At 36.7% G+C, this 20110-nt stretch overlaps 1 protein-coding gene and 1 non-coding gene across 2 annotated transcripts; one reads left to right on the top strand and one right to left on the bottom strand.

Moving 5' to 3' along the window:
• Positions 1 to 360: 360 nt before the first annotated feature.
• DJ1C (Class I glutamine amidotransferase-like superfamily protein) lies at positions 361 to 3065 on the bottom strand. Its single transcript, XM_079074667.1, has 8 exons — positions 2778 to 3065; positions 2065 to 2265; positions 1830 to 1979; positions 1570 to 1749; positions 1397 to 1474; positions 1121 to 1321; positions 903 to 1040; positions 361 to 797 (listed from the first exon to the last, which is right to left on the bottom strand). The coding sequence occupies exons 1-8, from the start codon at positions 3042 to 3044 to the stop codon at positions 585 to 587; spliced, it is 1428 nt and encodes a 475-aa protein (XP_078930793.1). The 5' UTR covers positions 3045 to 3065; the 3' UTR covers positions 361 to 584.
• A 77-nt stretch (positions 3066 to 3142) lies between these two features.
• Positions 3143 to 3215, top strand: TRNAR-UCU (transfer RNA arginine (anticodon UCU)). Its single transcript has one exon. It is a non-coding gene; the product is annotated as a tRNA-Arg (tRNA).
• Positions 3216 to 20110: the final 16895 nt, after the last annotated feature.

The following is a 20110-nucleotide window of genomic DNA, read 5'->3' as shown; positions in this document are numbered from 1 at the left end:
TCATTCGGAGGCTACCAAGATGTATCTTGACCTGAAGTATAGTTATTGGTGGCCGTGTATAAAGAGAGATATGGCCTGGTTTGTAGAGCGATGCTTAACCTGCCGGAAGGTCAATGCCAAGCACCAACGCCCTAATGAAAAGTTGCAGCCGTTGGAGGTTCCACTGTGAAAGTGGAAGCAGATCAGGATGGATTTCATTAAGCAATTGGAAGGTACCAAAAACAAATATACAATGTTTTGGTAAATAAGTTTAAAACAACAATAGTTTGGTAAATATTTTTTTTAAAAATTACAACCAACCTATATTTTTGTAATAACACGCCTACAACATACCACACCAACCTCACCTCACTCACAACATCATTTGAACCTTTTAAGTCGTATACATATAAAACATATAGTCAATAAATAGATTTCAGGCCTAGTAAATCCTTAAGCCTCCTAAGTACCTAAGATATTTTTCCAATGTCATTTAACCTTTTTTGCAATTTGGGTTTTTGTAGTAAAACCTACATTTATACAAGACCATAAACATCTTTGCTACTTTGCTGCTTTAAAATATAAATAGCTTCTTATTACTGCATTTAAGTTGCTCGATATTCATATACAAGACCCGATGCTACACTTTTTGCTCTTCCATGCCCAAAAAACTTAGCAATAACAGCTAACGCGAATTCCGGGGTACTAGAAAGACCCCTACATGTAACTAATCCACCATCAATCACAACTTGAGAACCAACAATCACATTGCCCTCAAGCTTACTCACAATAGAAGGATGCGCCGTTGCTTTCTTGTCCTGCAAGAAACCATAAATTACACTTTTGCCATTAGCAAAAAGAAACAAAAATGTATAGCTTTCAAGTAAAAAAAAAAAAAAAAAAAAAAAAAAACAGCCACTTACTTGGAGTAGGCCTTGTTTTTGTAGAATTAAAGGTGAAGAACATATTGCCCCGTATTTTCTTCCATTAGAAACTTGTTCTTTAAGCAACTTCTTCAAAAGTTTGGATTTTTGTAACCGATCTACTCCGTGAATTCCTCCCTAATATTTTATTATTCGGAAACATATTAAATTTTAAAATAAATAGAATTTATTAAAAAAATGTCTATAAATTGCCTCACCGGTAATATAATCAAATCAAATATCGAATCCGCAACGTTTTTGATTAAATTGTCTGCAACAGTTTTTATTCCGTGGGACCCGCAAACCGTTAAAGTTTTTTCAAGGGAAGCAACAGTAACGTCTAATTTAGCTCTTCGTAAAATATCGACAACTGTCACCACTTCAATATCTTCACTTCCATTTGCAATTGGAATCAAAACCTGCATCGTAAAATTAAATATTATTTATTTATATAAAAAAAAAATTTTAAAAATGATCAAATACGAAAATCTTACACGAGGAGTATGGTCAACAGTCCAGTCAACTTCATTGAACTCTTCCTTCCTAGAAACCTCATCAGCAGTGTCCATTAACTTTATGAAAGTGGAAAAGACAGAATTACCCCTTTAGAAACATAAACAGAAGAGTATGTAGTCGTGGATACTCATGGTATAGATGAAGGACTTACAAGTAATTTTCCAATCTCCATGGAAGCATTCTCACCGAAAAGCTGTTCAACTAATGAAACAGAAAATTGAAAGCAAGTTCCAGGGCCTCGACTTGTTGTTAATTCGTCTGAAATTTGAAGATTTGTTTTAACTGCCCGAAATGTTGGAAGCTTGTGTATAAATGCTGGATGACAAGTTGTCTAAAAATGGGAATATAAACTCTTAATTAAAAAATTGAATAAATTAACATATAAAAAAGATTAATATATAGAAATAATACCTTCTTTCTTTTTAAAAGACCCCAAGGTAAAAGTGTGACAGCTGGAGCAGCACAAATAGCCCCATATAACCGTTTTTCTTCAGCTTGTTTTCTGGTAATTGCTTCGAGTGTTTTACAATCTCTTAAACGAACAGATCCAGGCATTCCTCCCTAAAAGAAATACCATAAAACCATTGGTTACAAATAGGGATTTTAGAAAGTAATTATAAAGTGGATATGAAGATTATTAACTTACAGGAAGTGCAACAAGATCAAAGATTTGATCTGAACATTCAGAAATGGAAATGTCTGCAACAAGTATGGTGCCACCTGAAAGTTTGACTTCTAGTTGAGGCTCTACTGAAGCAAGAACCACATGGGCCCCAGCTTGGCGAAGGATGTTTACCATTATCACAGCTTCCATTTCTTCTGTACCATATCCAATTGGAACCAAAACCTTCAAAATCCACAATCATAGCTTGTTTAAGTCTTTAAGATCATACATACGTATAGATATCCACATAATAAACATTGTAGTTATATAAAGAATGAAGAAATGAATCTATGTTAATTTGTACCCTAAAATTGATTTGTTTGACCTAAAAAAAAACATGTTTTCTCCTTCTATTCTTTCTCGATTGGAAGAAATGGGAGTACAGAATGTAAATGTGTAATGCCTAAACCCTTGATAAAGTATCAAAGTTCAGTTGTTGAAATAGAATGCATTAGAAAAAAGAAGGGAAAAGATTACACTCTAGTTGTACAAAAATAATAGAAACCACTTTCAAATTTGGTCAAAATTGAGCAAGTGTAGAGGTAAAATTCTCAAGTTTGTAACCAATCAACGCATATTCCTAATAATTACGAGTTTAAAGAAGAGACTAAAATTGTGAAAACGAAACGATTAAAGCAAACAAACAGCAGATAGATATACACAGATGATTATGAAGTATGAGAAGAAGAAAAAACCTTCTTGAGCGGGAGTGAGACCTCAGCTTCAGTATTCAATGGTGTAGTTTCGGTTATGGAAACGACGGAGGTGGCTGTCCTTATATGTGATGGAGAAGATAGGGTTTTAGGGAGGTTTGAGTAGAAATTGCAGGTAGGAGGTAGTTGCCAGCGGTGAGTAATGGAAGCGGATACAAATAGTGCTGGACGAAGAGCAGCGGCGGCCGTCGTCGCCGCCGGGAAATTTGAGGGTGGAAGAGACGACATAGATGCCATGAGAGAATTCATTAGGCTGCTGCACTGAAGTGCAGTTCATCAAGTAAATCTATATTTTGGTACCGAGTAACTTGAGATTTAGATTATTCGGTGTGATGAGTAAACAAGAAGCACCCGTGGCCTAATGGATAAGGCGTCTGACTTCTAATCAGGCGATTGTGGGTTCGAGTCCCACCGGGTGTGCTTTTTTTTGCAAAGTTAGAGTTTTTTAAGTGATTTAATTTCTACAATTACATTGGGCTTTTTTAGAAATAGATCGACTTTTAATAAATAGTTGAAATTAAGAACCATACAACTACAAATGAACAAACAAAATACTAGAATACTAGAAGTAATGGATTAATGGAAATACAAAATACTAGAAGTAATGGAAATACATGCTGCTTGACAGGCTTGATTCGCTGACTGCTTCCTTGTGTTCATTCCAACCCAAATTCGAAAATTCCAAAGGCAAAATCCAAACAGAAGTATTCAAGACTTGAAAATTGAAATTTTGTATTATGTAATTAATGAATAATTAAAAATAATTAACCTTAAACGGTTAACCTAATAGATAATGGAAAAATGGAAAAGAAGTGAAACACATACTATTTGGCATTGGGGACTGTTAGATTGAGTGGTGGCCGACCAAATAAGTAGTGGCTAACAATTTGTTGTGTCAAAAAATCAACTAAATCCTGGATCATGGATTCTGGTGCGTCGTTTCATGCTAGTCAATCCAAAGAAATAATGCAAAATTTCAAACTGTACAAAGGGAAAGTCAGATTAACAGATAACAAGAGCCTGGATATTACTGGAGTTGGGGATGTGGTCCTCGAGACAACTTTAGGTACGAAATGGACTTTGAAGAATGTCAAGTTCACATTCCAGACATGAAGAGGATGTTAATATTTGTGGGGCAGCTTGATGATGAAGGTCACCATGGTACACTTTATATGGTGCAAATTTTAATGCTGAAGCAGATGCGGTTGAAGAAGTTGGGGCATTCACTCTATGACACCAAAGACTTAGACGTATAAGTGAGAAATAAATGAATATGCTAGCCTCCAAAGGAAGAATACCAGATCTCAAGACTTTGACAGTTGATTTATGTGAGCCATGTGTTCTTGGTAAACAGAAAAAGGTTACTTTCATGAAGATAGGTCACCCACCTTAGTCCAGAAAGTTGAAGTTAGTTCATTTAGATGTTTATGGTCCTACTTCAGTTTCTTCAGTAGGAGGATCCCGATATTACGTTACTTTCATTGACGACTTCACACATAAAGTTTGGGTTTATTTCTTGAAGCATATGTCTAAAGTTTTCAGCACATTCAAGAAAATGGAAAACTATTGTAAAGAATAAAACAAAGCTGGAAATCAATTGTTTAAGATCAGACAATGAGGGTGAATATAGTAGCAAAATTTTTTGTTGATTATTATGCTGACCAGGGAATCAGAATGCAGAAGACGGTTCCGGAGACACCTCAGCAGAATGGAGTAGCTGAGAGGATGAACCAAAAATTAAACGAGAGGGCTAAAAGCATGAGGCTGCATGCAGATTTACCCAAGATTTTTTGGGAAGATTCGGTCAACACAGCTGCAGATTTAATAACCAGAGGACCCTCACTCCCCATAGTGTTCAAGATTCCAGAAGAGGAATGGCAAGGTCGGGAGATTTCTCTCAAACACTTGAAGGTATTTTTGGATAAGGTGTCTAAGTCCATAACTATATTTGGTATGTACTTGACCCAAGAATAGCATTTTAACGACCCAAATTTTTCAAAGAAAATTTTCATTTTTAATTAATAAAACACAATTGCATTGTAGCACCAGGTTCCTGGTATGTATTTTATTTAAGTATTTTGCATTTCTGGCATGGGACTCGGCGAGTTGAAGGACCAACTCGTCGAGTAGAAACGGATTTGATCCGGGATTTAAATGACGGACTCGTCGAGTCGGCTTCCAGACTCGACGAGTAGACTCTGACTGGACAAAACCCTAATCTAAGGGTTTGCACCCTATTTAAACATCTCATTCAGCCACCCTTCGTCCCTATTGCTTCCAGAGAACCCCCATAGCAAACCCTAACCGTTTGTATAACAAGCTAAGGCATTTGTGGTGCTTTTTGGTGATTTTGAACGCAAAGAAGAAGGAAAAGCTTGGAGGAATCAAGAGAAGACCAAGGGAGTTCAAGTTTGTGCATCATTTTCAGTTCCCAGAAGGTATAAAGTCGATACCTTGCTTGTTCATTTGTTAGATCCCTCTTTGGGAGAGATTTAGGTCTTTTTAAGCCATTTTTGGTAACCAACCATGATTGCAAGCATGGTTGGGGGTTGAGGCTTCGGATCTAGGTCCATGAAGGAGTTACAAGGCAGATAAGGGTTGCTTTTGCACCCATGGAAGCCCCCATGCAACCCAAGAGTCTCTTTTAGAGCCTTTTAGGCTCAAAGTCCCATGCATGCACGTAAAGTTCGTAACTTTACGTGCTAGATCAAGTTTAGGGACCTAGATCTATCATTTGGACAAGAGTTGTACACCAGAAATCGAAGAAATAAGACTTGGACTGTATCGAATCGGCGAGTCGTTCTTGGGACTCGGCGAGTCCGAGGTTAGACTCCCCTTTTCTGTTATGGGTCAAGGAGACCCAGTAGAGTGCTGGAAAGGTTTTAGAGGGTCCGGAGGAGTGACCCAACGTACTGGGATAAGCCATAGTCCTGGAGTTCATAGGACTCGGCGAGTACATGAACAGACTCGGCGAGTCCAAGGCAATCTCCCAACTCTTGAGGATGAACTCGACGAGTTGTTCATACAACTCGGTGAGTCGAGGGCAGGACTTGTTCATAGGATGGGGATGAACTCGACGAGTTGTTCATACAACTCGACGAGTCGGATGAAGGTTCAGTCGAGGATATTTTAGAAGGAGGACTCGTCGAGTCGTTGCTAAACTCGACGAGTAGGGGCGTGAAGAAGGGCAGATGAAAGGATAGGGACTCGACGAGTTGGCGGCCCAACTCGACGAGTCAAGTCAACTGGAAGTTGACTTTGACTTTGACTTTGATTTGGTCAGGGGTAAAATAGTCATTTTACCCTAAGATTAGTTATCAGTGTCTGATTAAGTGTTTATGGATTTATAGCCAGAGGATCACCGGAGCAACAGTCAGACATCTGCCGATCAGTTTTTCAGCAATCAGCCTTGCGAGGTGAGTTACCTTCCAGTAGCGGTGGGTCTACGGCCACAATGGCGGCCCACCAGTAGGAGTTGTATGTTAGATGATTGTCTTTGTGATATCCATCTAGGGTTGCTACTACCTTATATGTTTATGTGCTAGTATGATATGATATTATGTGATAGTAGTAGGAGGTGGAATAGTCCTCGTATGTCGGTCGTAAGGACCGACGGGTAAGTCAAGCACCCCAGAATGGCTTGACCTGGGTAGTCAGGCACCCCAGAATTGTCTGGCAGTACGTGTGTGTTATATGGTAGTAGTAGGGGTGAAATAGTCCCCGGTAGTCGGGCAAAATAGACCGACGGGTAAGTCAAGCACCCCAGAATGGCTTGACCAGGGTAAGTCAAGCACCCCAGAATGGCTTGACCTGGGTAGTCAGGCACCCCAGAATTGTCTGACAGTATGTTATTGTATGGTGTGTGGTATGATGGGGGAACTCACTAAGCTTCGTGCTTACAGGTTTCAGTTTTGTTTCAGGTACCTCTTCAGCAAAGGGGAAAGAGTCGGCGCGGTAGCTGCACATCACACACACATGTTGGATTTCCGCATTACGAGTTTCTTGGGATTGTACTCTGACATTATTATATTTATGGTTGGATTTTCAGACATGGAATATTGTTCTTATGAAATGATATGTCTTTACTATGTTTTCTTATGGAAGTTTTATAAATCGGTTAATTAAAAATGAAATTTTTGGACTCGGAATTTGGGATGTTACATGCATAAATCATGAAATCCCAAGATAATTGTTTTCAAATCGACATTCATTACAACATTATTAAAATCATCAGTGTCCCCAAAACATGTCATTGAAAGAGAGATAGAGTGCACGCCGCGCTATCACACCTTGCCCTTGCCCTTGGGCTCAGATGTACCTGAAACAAATCAATAACCTGTAAGCGAAATGCTTAGTGAGTTCCCCAGAACATACCACACACAATACACATACACATATCCTGTTAGCTAATTAAGCTACACACTTATCACATAATCCATGCATACAACAGATAAGGATGTCGTGGGCTCGTCCCCAAGGTCTTACTCCAGGATGCTATGGGCTCCCCACATGGTCTTACACCTAAGTGCCATGGGCTCTCCTCATGGTCTTACATCCAAGTGTCATGGGCTCTCCCATGGTCTTCCATACAAACATACCACACATATTGCTAACATACTCCCTAGCTCATACCAACTATCATGCAAAATAATACAATTTCAGCTAGGACACTACATATCAAGAAATGGGTCGGCCTTGGTGCCTTAGACCCATTGGTATGGTGAGGAGACTCACCTATGACTGCTGAATACAAAAGCTGCTCTCCTAACAATCTGCAACCTCCCGCTGAATAATAATATTAATCAATGTTAGGACTTTAATTAATCAAAGGAAACCCAAACTCCAAACCCTTCCCTGAGGCCCATATATCCTTCCCTTGATAATGGGCCCAAAGTCCATGTCCAAAATCATTAATGGGCCTCTTAGACCAATAAGGCCCAATCAATATGTCCATGGCCCATAACAGATGAAATGACTTGCAATTCCCAAAATATAACCATATCCAATAACCAAATGAGGCCCATTAGCTCAAAGGCCCAAAACAGATTTGGGCCCAACTGTGATGCGTACGTAGCATACCATCCTCGTACGCATAGCGTACTGGGGTCTTGGGACTACACGCGGCGTGCACTGGGTTACGCCCAGCGTTCAACCGGGTTGAGCACTTTCTCCATTAAGTGCTTAATACACAATCCATTTACGTCCAAAAGTCAGATCTAAGCTTGATAAGACGTCCCAAGGCATAAAGTTGCAACTTTATGCCTTTGCATGCCATATATGCACCCAACACCCCCATTAAGACCTTTCCAAGGCTCTTAACCCATGCATGAGGTCCAAAATCCTATTGGATTAGATATCTAAGCCCATAACTATTATTGATATGTATATGGCCTGACTTGGCATGGTCCATTTGGTTTGCATGGCATCGGAACGATTTGGATAGACTTTTGTGAGAAAAGGATATATATGGTTTATTAATATATTATAAGTTCTAATATATTAATATGAAATCATATTATTTAATTAGTATTGTTCAAAAATTAATTTGGAATTAATTCTGTGTTCAAAAGACACTAATTAAATATATGGGGATTGATTGTGTAAATCATTCATTCTTATATATGTGGGCTTATGATCCATAGTTCTTCATGTTGGGCTAAACCCATGGAGTAACTCATGGATACTCCATGAAGGTTTTAACCCATGGAGCATGAAGAATATAGAAAGACATGAGTTACATAGTGTAACCCTAATAGCCACAATACCCCCCATGGCTTAAGATATCGGCCCCAAGAGGGTTCATATGTGACAACCCGAAAAATGTTTGCTTTGAAAGCTCAGTCAGTCAACTCAATTGAGTGTCAGACTCATTTCTAATGAGTTCTAGCCTTGTTAAAGGTCGTTCTGAGGAGTTTTAGCCTAGTACACTTAAGGAATAAGTGTTTGGAAGTATCAACGGAAGTTCTAGACTACTTAGCAACCGTAAACCTCCTCAAAAAGGAGTTTACGGTCAAGACTTTAGATCTTACGGTCATGGCGACCATAAACTCCTCCCTACATGTGTAATGGTTGATCATTTCAACCATTCTTTTCACTTTTCAAGCCTTAGAACTCATTCTCTCTCAAGTATCATCCGACTTTTCTCTTAGATCTTCAAGATTGTAAGTATTTCTTCCCTTGATTAGTGGATATCCTTCCATATCTAGTGATTATACATGATTTCATCCATGAAATCTCTTCATTTTGATAAATCTTCAAGTGTTCTTCATTTCACCAAGAACACCAAGAACACACACTAGTGTTCTTGGACCTTAATCACCATTTCAAGCCTATATATCGTAAGTACTCCCTCCTTAGCTTGTTATCTAGTTGAAACACCTGATTAGAGCCTTGAAAACATCATTGTGCAAAGATTTGATGAGTTTACGGTTGGATCTCCTTAGACCGTAAACCCCATGACCGTAAGGTCATTTAGACCGTGAACACATAGACCGTGAACACATGGACCGTGAACACTTGGACCGTAAACCCTATGACCGTAAACACATAGGACCAGGAACCACTTTGACCGTAAACTCCTATGGTCATGCCACATGGACCGTAAACTCAATAGGGTGGCCATACACCCTGGTTATGCAATCATATGTGATTGTATCCCTTAAATCTTAGAGTTTCCTAGTCTATAAGGGTGTTACCCTTCTTAATTAGTTGTTTAGACACTAATTACATACACATATATGCCATTATATGTCATTTAGGACCCGTTGTGTCTCGGGAGTTCATTAGTGGAACTTCTCATCCTTACGCGCATATTCGTTTGAATCACCCACATCAGGTGAGTTCATACCCCGTAATGAATCTTTTAACTGTTTTAAATGCTTTTAAGGGGGGGGATACTAGTTGAACACAATGATAATTGTGTAATTGTTTGTTATAAACATTTTCAAAAGATTACTTATGTCATTTATAAGTATTCAAAACATTTCAAAAACTCTTTTAAAGTTATGTTATTTTATAGTTTAACAAAACTCCATTTTTAAAGTACAAGCATAACTTAGTAGTAAAATGAGTCTTTTCAATATCAGTTCAAGTAAAATACTAGTAAACTATAAGGGGTATAGTTTAGAGGTTCAGTTCATACTAGATACAATACACGATCACATAAAGAGAAACAGGGAGGTAGATACAATACACGATAACATAAAGAGAAACAAGGAAGTAGATACAATACTTCAAAGAGAACATACTAAGATACCATACAGAACGAACATACTAAGATGCTATAGCATAGAACAACTACAGGATCTAATTATACCAATGAATCACTAACTCATTGTTCTTAACAAAAGGTGATAGTTAAATTGGGTATACATGATCATATAACATTAATGTGAATTACACGATTAGCAATTATTTGCTACAGTCGCGTTTGGTCCCCAAAATCTCTTGACAGGGAGAGCGTATAGTATGGGTACTAGCCTTCACATTATGACCTTACTAAAACAAACATGTTTTAAGGTAATTAGTACTACAGGATGTCAATTCAAAAGACAACTGCGTACTTATAAATTCCCATTACTTTCAGTAAGTGACAGTTCCACTTGAAAGCTAATACAAACTATTTTCGAGTCAAGATAGTTATAAACTAGATAAAACTTACATTTTACAAACGACACAACAGAACAGTCGAGTCTAGTACATTCAGTAGAAGGGGATCTATAATGCTAACTTTATGATTTCTTAGTGTATGCATTCAGGGATATATATTAATCGGTTCCGACAGGTAGTAGGATGTGTGTTTTCCGCTTCATTCCCTGTTCCTTGTTTCGTTGTGGGCTTAGAGCAGATACACCCAGCCTACTATCTATCCGAGCTTAGCTATATATATGTTCCTTGTACACCAAGTAATCATAAGGGGTACCAGGTATGGGTCAAGTCATAGGACACAAAGTCAATGCACAGTTTTCTAGTACAAAACATACTTTCCAAATCAGAACTTTTGGTATACAAAACTAGAAACTTACCAGTTAAGGGTTTAATCCATTTTATTAAACCAGTATAAACTTAAAGGGCCTTAGGTGATTAACTCTATAATACCTTAGTTTATACATCATGGTTATATATCATTAATACCTAATAGGTAGTTGGATGTGTGCTTTCCGCCTTACTTCCTGTTCCTTGTTTGGTTGTGGGCTTAGGGCAGATTCACCCAATTAACTATCTATTCGATATTAGATCATATATAGCCAGTATAAACTAAGTGATTATAGAAGTAATCACTGTGGTCACCATTTTATTATAAGGAATAAGGGTTTTCTTAAAGAATCTTTTCATTAAATATAAAGGAACCATTACAATTAACTCCATGAGTAACAAGTGAATACGTCAGGGTTATATACAACAATGATCTAACAAACAATGGGATGTGTGCTATCCGCCTTACTTCCTGTTGCTTGTTTGGTTGTGGGCTTAGGGCAGATGCACACAGTCGATTGTTTGTTTACTCTGAGTTTTATATAACTTGTATCCATTTAGTACTCATAGAAAGGATTGTAGAATCATTTTTACGTATCTTTCATCAAAGTAGGAAATATAGGATTTTCTAAGAGGAACAGGCGAACTTTTCTAAACAGAACTTACAACTTACTACATTTTTCAACTACATTTTCAACAACATTTTACAACAACTTTCTACAACTTACTTACATCACTAAAATCTTATGAACTCACCAGCTTAATTGCTGATCAATTCTTTCAAATAACTTGTATTCTCAGGAGCCTAGTAGATAGGTACTTGCGCTGGGAATTCAGAAGATGGAGCATAATAGCTTCAAGTCTTGTTATGTTATTTGCTTATGTATTCTATGTTTTGTGAACACACACATTGTAAACACTTTCTTTCTAATGAAATGGTTGTTCATTACTTTGATTACTATGATGCATGTCTTGTGATACTAAACATGACGTCCTCCACCCCAGAACGTTTTCGCCGTTCCGGTTTTGGGGTGTGACATCATATGAGAGGGCTAGCCGATTTGAGCATAATTGAATTTTCTCTCAATTTATTCCAAGTTGTTGTTGATGTTGTGTGAATCATTTGAGGTGTCAGACTTGAGGCACTCGGCTCTTAAGCTCCATGGAATCAAGCTACAACACAAAAGGTATGTTACTCTAACTAGTATCTTATTTGGTATATGAAAATGCATGCTAGTTATAGGTTTAATGCCTTGGAAACCATTTGCATGTATAATTAGTGAAAACATAGATCCAAGGTATTTAGGGTTATATGTGCACCATAGGATGTTGTAGTATACTAAAACCCTTCAGTAGTATCAGAGCCAATGCTTGTTTTCAAGTTATACTTGCTGAATAGCTTAAAAATCGAAAATTCTGGCTTTCTGGGCACTGGACTCGCCGAGTCCACTGATGGACTTGCCGAGTCCATGAAGAAATTCGTCCTACTCGTCTAGTAGGTTCATACACTCGACGAGTAGAAGCCCCTGACAGCATATTTTCGACTTTTAAGGTTGGAATTGGACGAGAATCATTACCCTAAGCTGTTTTTGAACCTATAAACCTGTTTTTTATGTGGTAATGTTCATTCTAATCCAATTCGAAAGATAATTGTCAATAGATTCATGTTTTATATTAGTTTAATGGTTAGGCTAATTACATGAAAATTGTTTGATATGAATTATCTTGTTCTTATGAGTTTGCTTAGATAAATAGAAAAATTATGTGATAATGTGTTATTAATCCAAATTGATCTAAAAGTTATTCATAAAATGTGTTTTTGTAACTTGTCCTCAGGTTATATGAAAAGTCACATTTATGTTTTTTAAAACTCATAAGATTTCCATAAGTTATGAAAATGAAGAGTCACATTTTTAAATGCTTTAAAGTCTTCCATAACTTGTCCTCAAGTTATGGAACTTGAAGAGTTTTTCATTAAAACTACTTTAAACACATAAGTTATGGAATTGAAAAGTTTTTGGATTGTTCAAAACTTGCCCTCAAGTTTTGGAATTTGTAAATTTCCCCATGAATACTTTAATTCCAAGTTAAACCCTTAGAATTTTAAAAGTTAAAATTCAACCCTTATACTATTATAATATTAATAGTTAATAGTTATATATATATATATATATATATATATATATATATATATATATATATATAAGAATAAAGTCAGTCTTACCGTTAGTAGGCCTCATTCACGAAGCCAGTCTATAAGGGGGGTATAAGGTTACTGCTTATAAAATGGCAGTTTAATGGGTGTCCACTCTCACCCACCGCTTCCTTGACTGGTGGAGGGTCGTTAGCCGAACGGGTTTGACAGGACTATAATTCTCCCTTCATTAAAAGTATTAATGATAAATACTAAGTAACTACACTCTTATAAATTCCCAATCTTAGTTACTTAGGAAAATGTGAATTTGGTGCTAACCCATGAAATTACGCTTTGCACTTTGCTTAAGTCGTTAGTGGAGCGCGTGTGGTTAACCGACACACTAACTTGATTTTAACAAGGTTGGCAAAGAGTGGCTTAAGGTTTATCATAGATCGGTGGAGCGCGTGTGGTTAACCGGCACATCGATTAGGTGATTAAAATTAAGAGTACCAAGTATATTTGCATGGTTATTCACACCTTGTTTGTGATCCTTGGCATCCCAGTCACAAACTTGAGAGGGCACAATCGAGATTTAAACATACCATTGAATAGTTCAATGAATCTCAAAAGATCTAGGAGTTTCAAACCAATTAAAACCTAATACCTATTTCATTTTTCATGGTGGAAATTGGTGAATCGTCATTCGTCTACCTTCAAATATTTTATAGCTTGGATTACGGCATCCCTCTTCCAAGTTATAAAAGTATTGTGTTGGGTCCTAGCCTTAATATTTCATATTGGGTGTTATATTAAGGAATTAAATCAACTAACTTGAATATCTCCCATTGTAGATGTCTGGTTCAGACAACTATGATCTTCCCAAATCCCTAAGAACAAGCTTTCCTAATGAAGATGATGTCCCGTGGTTGGTTCGTGGAAATCATACTTCTCTTCCTTCACCTCCTCCAATTATTCTCCCTAACCCACAAGTTCTTGAAAAGTTCAAGGTCACTCAAGCCCTATTGGCAAGCAAAGTCTATGTGTGCTCACATATTGGAGATAAAGTCACATATTGACAAGCTGAGAGAGTTGGGTGTCAAGGTCTTGAGGAAATTGGTTGTTGACTAGGTTCTTCAATCACTTTCTAAGTCACATAGTGAGTTCCTTTAGGGCTACTACATGATAGACCATGACATGACCCTTAATGATCTTACATATTTGCTTGATGCTGCTAAATCAGCAATGATTTGGAGCACGGGTAAAGCAAATTTGATTGGAAGATCGACTTCCCAAACTTCCATGGACATTGACAATGGTAACATTGGAAATCCAGAAAAGCTTTCTCTTCCCAATGGAAAGGGATCGGCTATAGTCAACTCGGTTGACCAAATGGTAAAGAGAAATGTTAAGTCTGAGATAGTCTCATGTACCATTCCCAAAGAGTCCATATGCATATATTGCCAAAAGAAGGGGCATTGGTTGCAAAGCTGCCCTATTTACCTGAAATATCATAAGGTTGGTCAAGTCAAAAAGTTTGACTCTACTTCAGGTAAGTACACTATCTAACTCTATTAAGTTCCTCTTTGGAGATTCTTATTACATGATGTGACTAGGTCACATGTTGATGTTTTAAGAATCAAAGAAAAAAGAGGAAGCTTAAAGGAAGTATATGATGATTCTGATCGCGAAGATGGATTTCGATCGCATGGTTCGGTGATCAAAATTTTTAGCTGCTGTTTAAGAGTTGTGATAGATTGCTTAGGAATAGATAACAACATTGTTTTCATATGCATTTGCATTGTGAGGATAAGTTTTTCCGCAAGTTTTAAAATAAAGGAAAAAAAAGGGTTTCGATTTTATATATTTTAAATATCCTTACAATGGAATTTGTGAAAATTTGTTGTTTATATGATTTCATTGATAGCAATATTGGAAAATGGATTTGATTCTTTCGTTTGTGGTAGTGTCATAATTTGCCAAATAAGGAAAGATTTTCATCACCCAAGTTTCAGTTGGATATAAACTTGGAATCATGCAACTTGTATTGTATGATAAATGATAATTTTCATCTTTGGGAAATTAAGACTAATTCCTTGTTCACATGTATATGTGAGTCAAGCGAAGGACTAGGAGATCGGGTACACTTGGTTGTGCGCTGATTAGGTCCACCACAAAGAACGATAACATTATTCGTCATGATTTACTGAAGTTTAGTAAATATGGTTATACTTACAAGTTTAAGTATAATTCTGAAACATTTGAAAAGTTTCAATGTATGGCAGAACGAATGAGAAGAATCAAATTAGGGAGAAAGATAAAAGTTTCTCCAATCTGAAAAGATGGGAGAGTACTTTAGTATTGTGTTTTGTGATTATCTTAGTGATTATGAAACCATATCACAATTGATCCTCTAAGGACATCTTAGTACATTTGTTTGGCAAAGAAGAGGAATCATGGATTGTTGAAATGGTTAAATCAAAAGATGAATCATACTTCGTTCCAAAATTGAATCTTAGAGTAATACTCCAAGATTGTAACTTGAGTGACATAATCTTAAGAAGGTTTATAACACTTGTCAAATGTAAGAGTAAAATGTGTTCTACTCTTGTATATTTGAAATTGGTAAGTTGTGATGTTTTGGATAAAACAGAGACCAACTAAGGCCCATTGTGTGAAGTGTTTGTCTTGATAAGAATCCGCACTAACTCTTGAATATTTGCTTTGTCAAGGAATGGTTCTTGAAAAGAGAATCTTATATGTCAAGAGGTCAGTGGGAGTCTTAAAGATCTTGAAAAAGTTTCAAGAACTAATGAAGAATAAAACCTGTAGTTTATCACAAGCGCACGACTAGAGGTTTGTAACCTATCGTGTTGACATACTCTTATTTTTGTGCCCATTCCAGTTAAAGTTGACTATACATCTAAGTTCTACAAGTTCTCATTGTTGGGACAACTACTTAGAAGCAATGGCAGACCCTTTTTGCTGCCAGGTGGCAAGAAGTTAAGATTGCACAAGTTCGGTCCATATGAGTTTGGATTTGTCACTAACCTCCCCTTGTGGTTATGACAAATTCACATGGATAGGAACACATACACCATAAAATCTAAGTGTCATAAGGTTTCTCTCCGATTCATGAAAATGATGGTGAGGAAACGCTTTCACTAAGTAGATTTTAAATAGATAACAATTGTGATATTTGCATTCTCAAAGTCGTTAGTGGAGCGTGTGTGGTTAACCGGCACACTAACATGGACTTGTGAGAAATGGCAAAGGTCTAAACAATTGAGACTATGATTACGACATCCCTTTTCATAGTTCTGGAAATTGTTTAGACACACATGTGAGCTATCAAAGGAAAGGTGTATGATTCTGATAAAGTTTTATCAAAGCATCTCGTATCAGAAATTTGAACTTTAGTAAGAAAGTCAATAAAATATTGATTTCTAGAAGTCCAACTGATTTCTGAGTACATGTCCAAGCTAGTGGGATCATAAGTGTTATGCTAATATTCATCATGTTAGTGGGAGCATGATAATTATGATAAGTGTTGCAATATTGGCAATGTTAATTATAGAAAACAAAAGTTTCAATTGGGAAAAGTTGTTTTGCTATAATTAAGGGAGAGGAAATTATACTTCATTTCAATTCTAAAAGCTTAGATTGAGATTTTAATCATCTTTAGTCAAGGATATATATATGAATTTTATGTTGGAATGGTTCAACATAAGGAAATTCTATATGTATATATATATATATATATATATATATATATATATATATATATATATATATATATATATATATTGTGTTTTCAAATTCGATTATGATTACGGCATCCCTCTTTATAGTCGAATTATGAAAACATGGCAAATAAAAAAATATTGTAGCAAAAGACTGATCTAGGTTCATGTCTTTATGTGAGACATCATGAATCGTGTCCCATATGCTTCGGGTATAGGATCGATTTCATGTGCTATAATATTTATCCGTTCTAAATTTTCCAAATGCCTAGGGCATTAAGAGGGGAAAAGGGCAAGACTTGGATATGACTAAAATGATTAAGCAATTGTCAAGGACAATATGAGGTTTACTAAAGATTGGTTGCTCATGGACAGTTGGAAGTATGGTGTAAATTTTTGGAAAGGACCATATTGACATATTTTGAAAGGAGGCAACTCTTGTTCAGAAATGATAGTCAAAATGGGAATATGGAAATGTCTCCATAGGTGGAAGTTATTCAATCTGTGTAAGATTAGGAAAACTTAATGCTAGAAGGATGTTCAAAGCAATGTACTTTGAATATGAGACTTCGTTTCATGGAATTGATCTCCATTGGAATACTTTGTAACGTCTATTGACAAGTCTTTGTGACTTTGTGCATAATCATTACAAGAGGATCAATGCATATAAGTTTAGAATCTAACATATTTCGGTAAGTGGCAGGAATTTGGAATTCTTACATTTATGATAAGGATTTGGGATTGTGAAATGAGAATCATTGGAATCATGTTCAATTGGTCTATTTCACAAAGTAAGGATTATAGACAAACATAGTGTGCATACTTGGAGTATGGCATAACTGTTGTTTGGACAAAACATAGTCTTCATGCTTGGAGCATGGCATGACTATTGTTTTGATTCAAGTATAAAGTTGATTATTTGAAACATTATACAATGAATAATGAGTAATCAATATGGTGTTTAAATAAAAGGTGTTTTATTTACTCTCAAAGGTGCTTGGGACCATAGAGGATTAGTATTATTCTTGTGTTTCACTTTGCATGTTTTGACTTCTAGAATAGCTAGGTTATTCTTTCCGAATGACTAAGTTATTTAAATTCTCCACAATCGTTCATATGTTGGAAGTATATATGAATCAAGACTGTCATGAAGTTGTCTTGTAGATGTCTAAGGTGTTGGACATAGCAAGAGTTGCTACAACATTCATGAGTGCTCATAAGTTCTGAGTATTGGATTAAACCCACGCTCATTTGAATCACTTCATGGATTTTATCACGAGTGATCATGAGACGATAATATCTTATATTCTTCAAACCTAGAGATATGAGTTGTTGACTATGAGTTGGTTATACATTGATTGTACGAAAACGCATTAGTAACTCGATGTTATAAAACGTACCTTTGTGTATGATTCAACGAGTAGTAGAACAAGAATATGAGTCGAAGTTTATCCATTCCTTTTACCCTTGGAGGGATAAAAGCGATATCTGTGGGCCCCTCGATGATTTAGTGATGACAAACGTAAGTGCTCGGCCGGGCCTTGACTGATTTGATTTGTTCAATTAGTCGGTCGTCATAAATTGGAAATCGGGAAACAACAGATGGACAGAGAGAATGATTATAATCCATGTCTCAGTCCATATGATATCTAGAATGGAGGAATATATGATCCCTTATCTAATGGACGCGTCATTGATTTGTTCAGAGTTCGACATCGGCTGTAAGAGCTACGATTGCTAGTCGGGTTTTGGAGTCATACGCAATAATAGTTTTAGACTTATCCAAGTGGGAGACTGTTGGATTAGATGTCTAAGCCCATAACTATTATTGGTATGTATTCGACCCGACTTGGCATGGTCCATTTGGGTTGCATGGCATCGGAACGATTTGGATAGATTTTTTTGAGAAAAGGATATATATGGTTTATTAATATATTATAAGTTCTAATATATTAATATGAAATCATATTATTTAATTAGTATTGTTCAAGAATTAATTTGGAATTAATTCTGTGTTCAAAAGACACTAATTAAATATATGGGGATTGATTGTGTAAATCATTCATTCTTATATATGTGGGCTTATGATCCATAGTTCTTCATGTTGGGCTAAACCCATGGAGTAACCCATGGATACTCCATGAAGGTTTTAACCCATGAAGCATGAAGAATATGGAAAGACATGAGTTACATAGTGTAATCCTAATAGCCACAATATATAAGGACCCCATGGCTCAAGAAATCGGCCCCAAGAGGGTTCATATGAGAGGGCTAGCCGATTTGAGCATAAGGACTTTTCTCTCAATTTATTCCAAGTTGTTGTTGATGTTGTGTGAATCATTTGAGGTGTCACACTTGAGGCACTCGACTCTTAAGCTCTATGGAATCAAGCTACAACACAAAAGGTATGTTACTCTAACTAGTATCTTATTTGGTATATGAAAATGCATGCTAGTTATAGGTTTAATGCCTTGGAAACCATTTGCATGTATAATTAATGGAAACATAGATCCAAGGTATTTAGGGTTGTATGTGCACCATAGGATGTTGTAGTATACTAAAACCCTTCAAATCCCACCAAGACTCCATTTTTATGACACTAAAGGTCCAAGGGACCTCAGATCTGTCATTCCCATCTTCTGGAGTTGCTAAACTCACAAATGGAGGTCCAAAATCCACAAAAGGAACAAAGCTAGAAAACCCTAGCTAGATCTAGAGACTTAAGTGGAAAGGTGCAAGCTTTTTACCTCCAGGAGCTTTGCAAGATGACCAACATGCAGATTCTTGAAGCACCAACTCGAACCAAGCTTGTTTAGCAACTCCTCCTTTTTGAAAGAACTCTAAAATGGACACAAAACCCACTCCTTAAGCTCCCAAACCCTCACACACAATACCACAACTGAAGGTAGACGAAAAGACACTAAAGAGACTGATAGGGTTTGGTCCAAGAGGATAAAAGGTGTTTAAATAGGGGGCAAGTCCGAGATTTAGGGTTTTGGCCCTCTGTTGCGTACGCCCGGTGTACCCTTACGTACGCCCAGCATACGTAAGGCTCCTCCGCGATCCTTCATGCAGAGTACGCTAAGCGTACTCATAAGTACGCCCAGCGTACTCAGGGGATCAATTATGTCAAAATAGGGATTCTTCGAGGGTTCAAGCCATACCTGATTTAGGGCGTTACAAGCATGGTGCATTTGGGTTGCATGGCACAAGAACAATCTGAAGGATGGACATTTGAGAAGAGGTTAATTATGATTTATTAATATATTATAAGTTCTAATATATTAATATGAAATCATATTATTTAATTAGTATTGATCAATAATTTATTTGAAATTAATTTAGTGATCAAAAGAGACTAATTAAATATATGGGGATTGATTGTGTAAATCATTGATTCTTATAATGTGGGCCAATGATCCATAATTCTTTAGGTTGGGCTAAACCAATATGACAACCCATGG

The sequence above is a fragment of the Lactuca virosa genome, chromosome 9 (assembly GCF_052849685.1).
Source record: "Lactuca virosa cultivar CGN04683 chromosome 9, Lactuca_virosa_CGN04683_v6, whole genome shotgun sequence".
NCBI lineage: Eukaryota > Viridiplantae > Streptophyta > Magnoliopsida > Asterales > Asteraceae > Lactuca > Lactuca virosa.
Note: the sequence above shows the minus strand (reverse complement) of the source record. Positions and strands in the feature narration are given on the sequence as shown.

Coding starts and splice junctions, on each gene's coding strand:
- DJ1C (XM_079074667.1), bottom strand. CDS start 3,044: ATGAATTCTCTCATGGCATCTATGTCGTCTCTTCCACCCTCAAATTTC. Junction 2,266..2,777: donor TCTCACTCCCGCTCAAGAAG/GTTTTTTCTTCT, acceptor TGGATTTTGAAG/GTTTTGGTTCCAATTGGATA. Junction 1,980..2,064: donor TTGATCTTGTTGCACTTCCT/GTAAGTTAATAA, acceptor TATTTCTTTTAG/GGAGGAATGCCTGGATCTGT.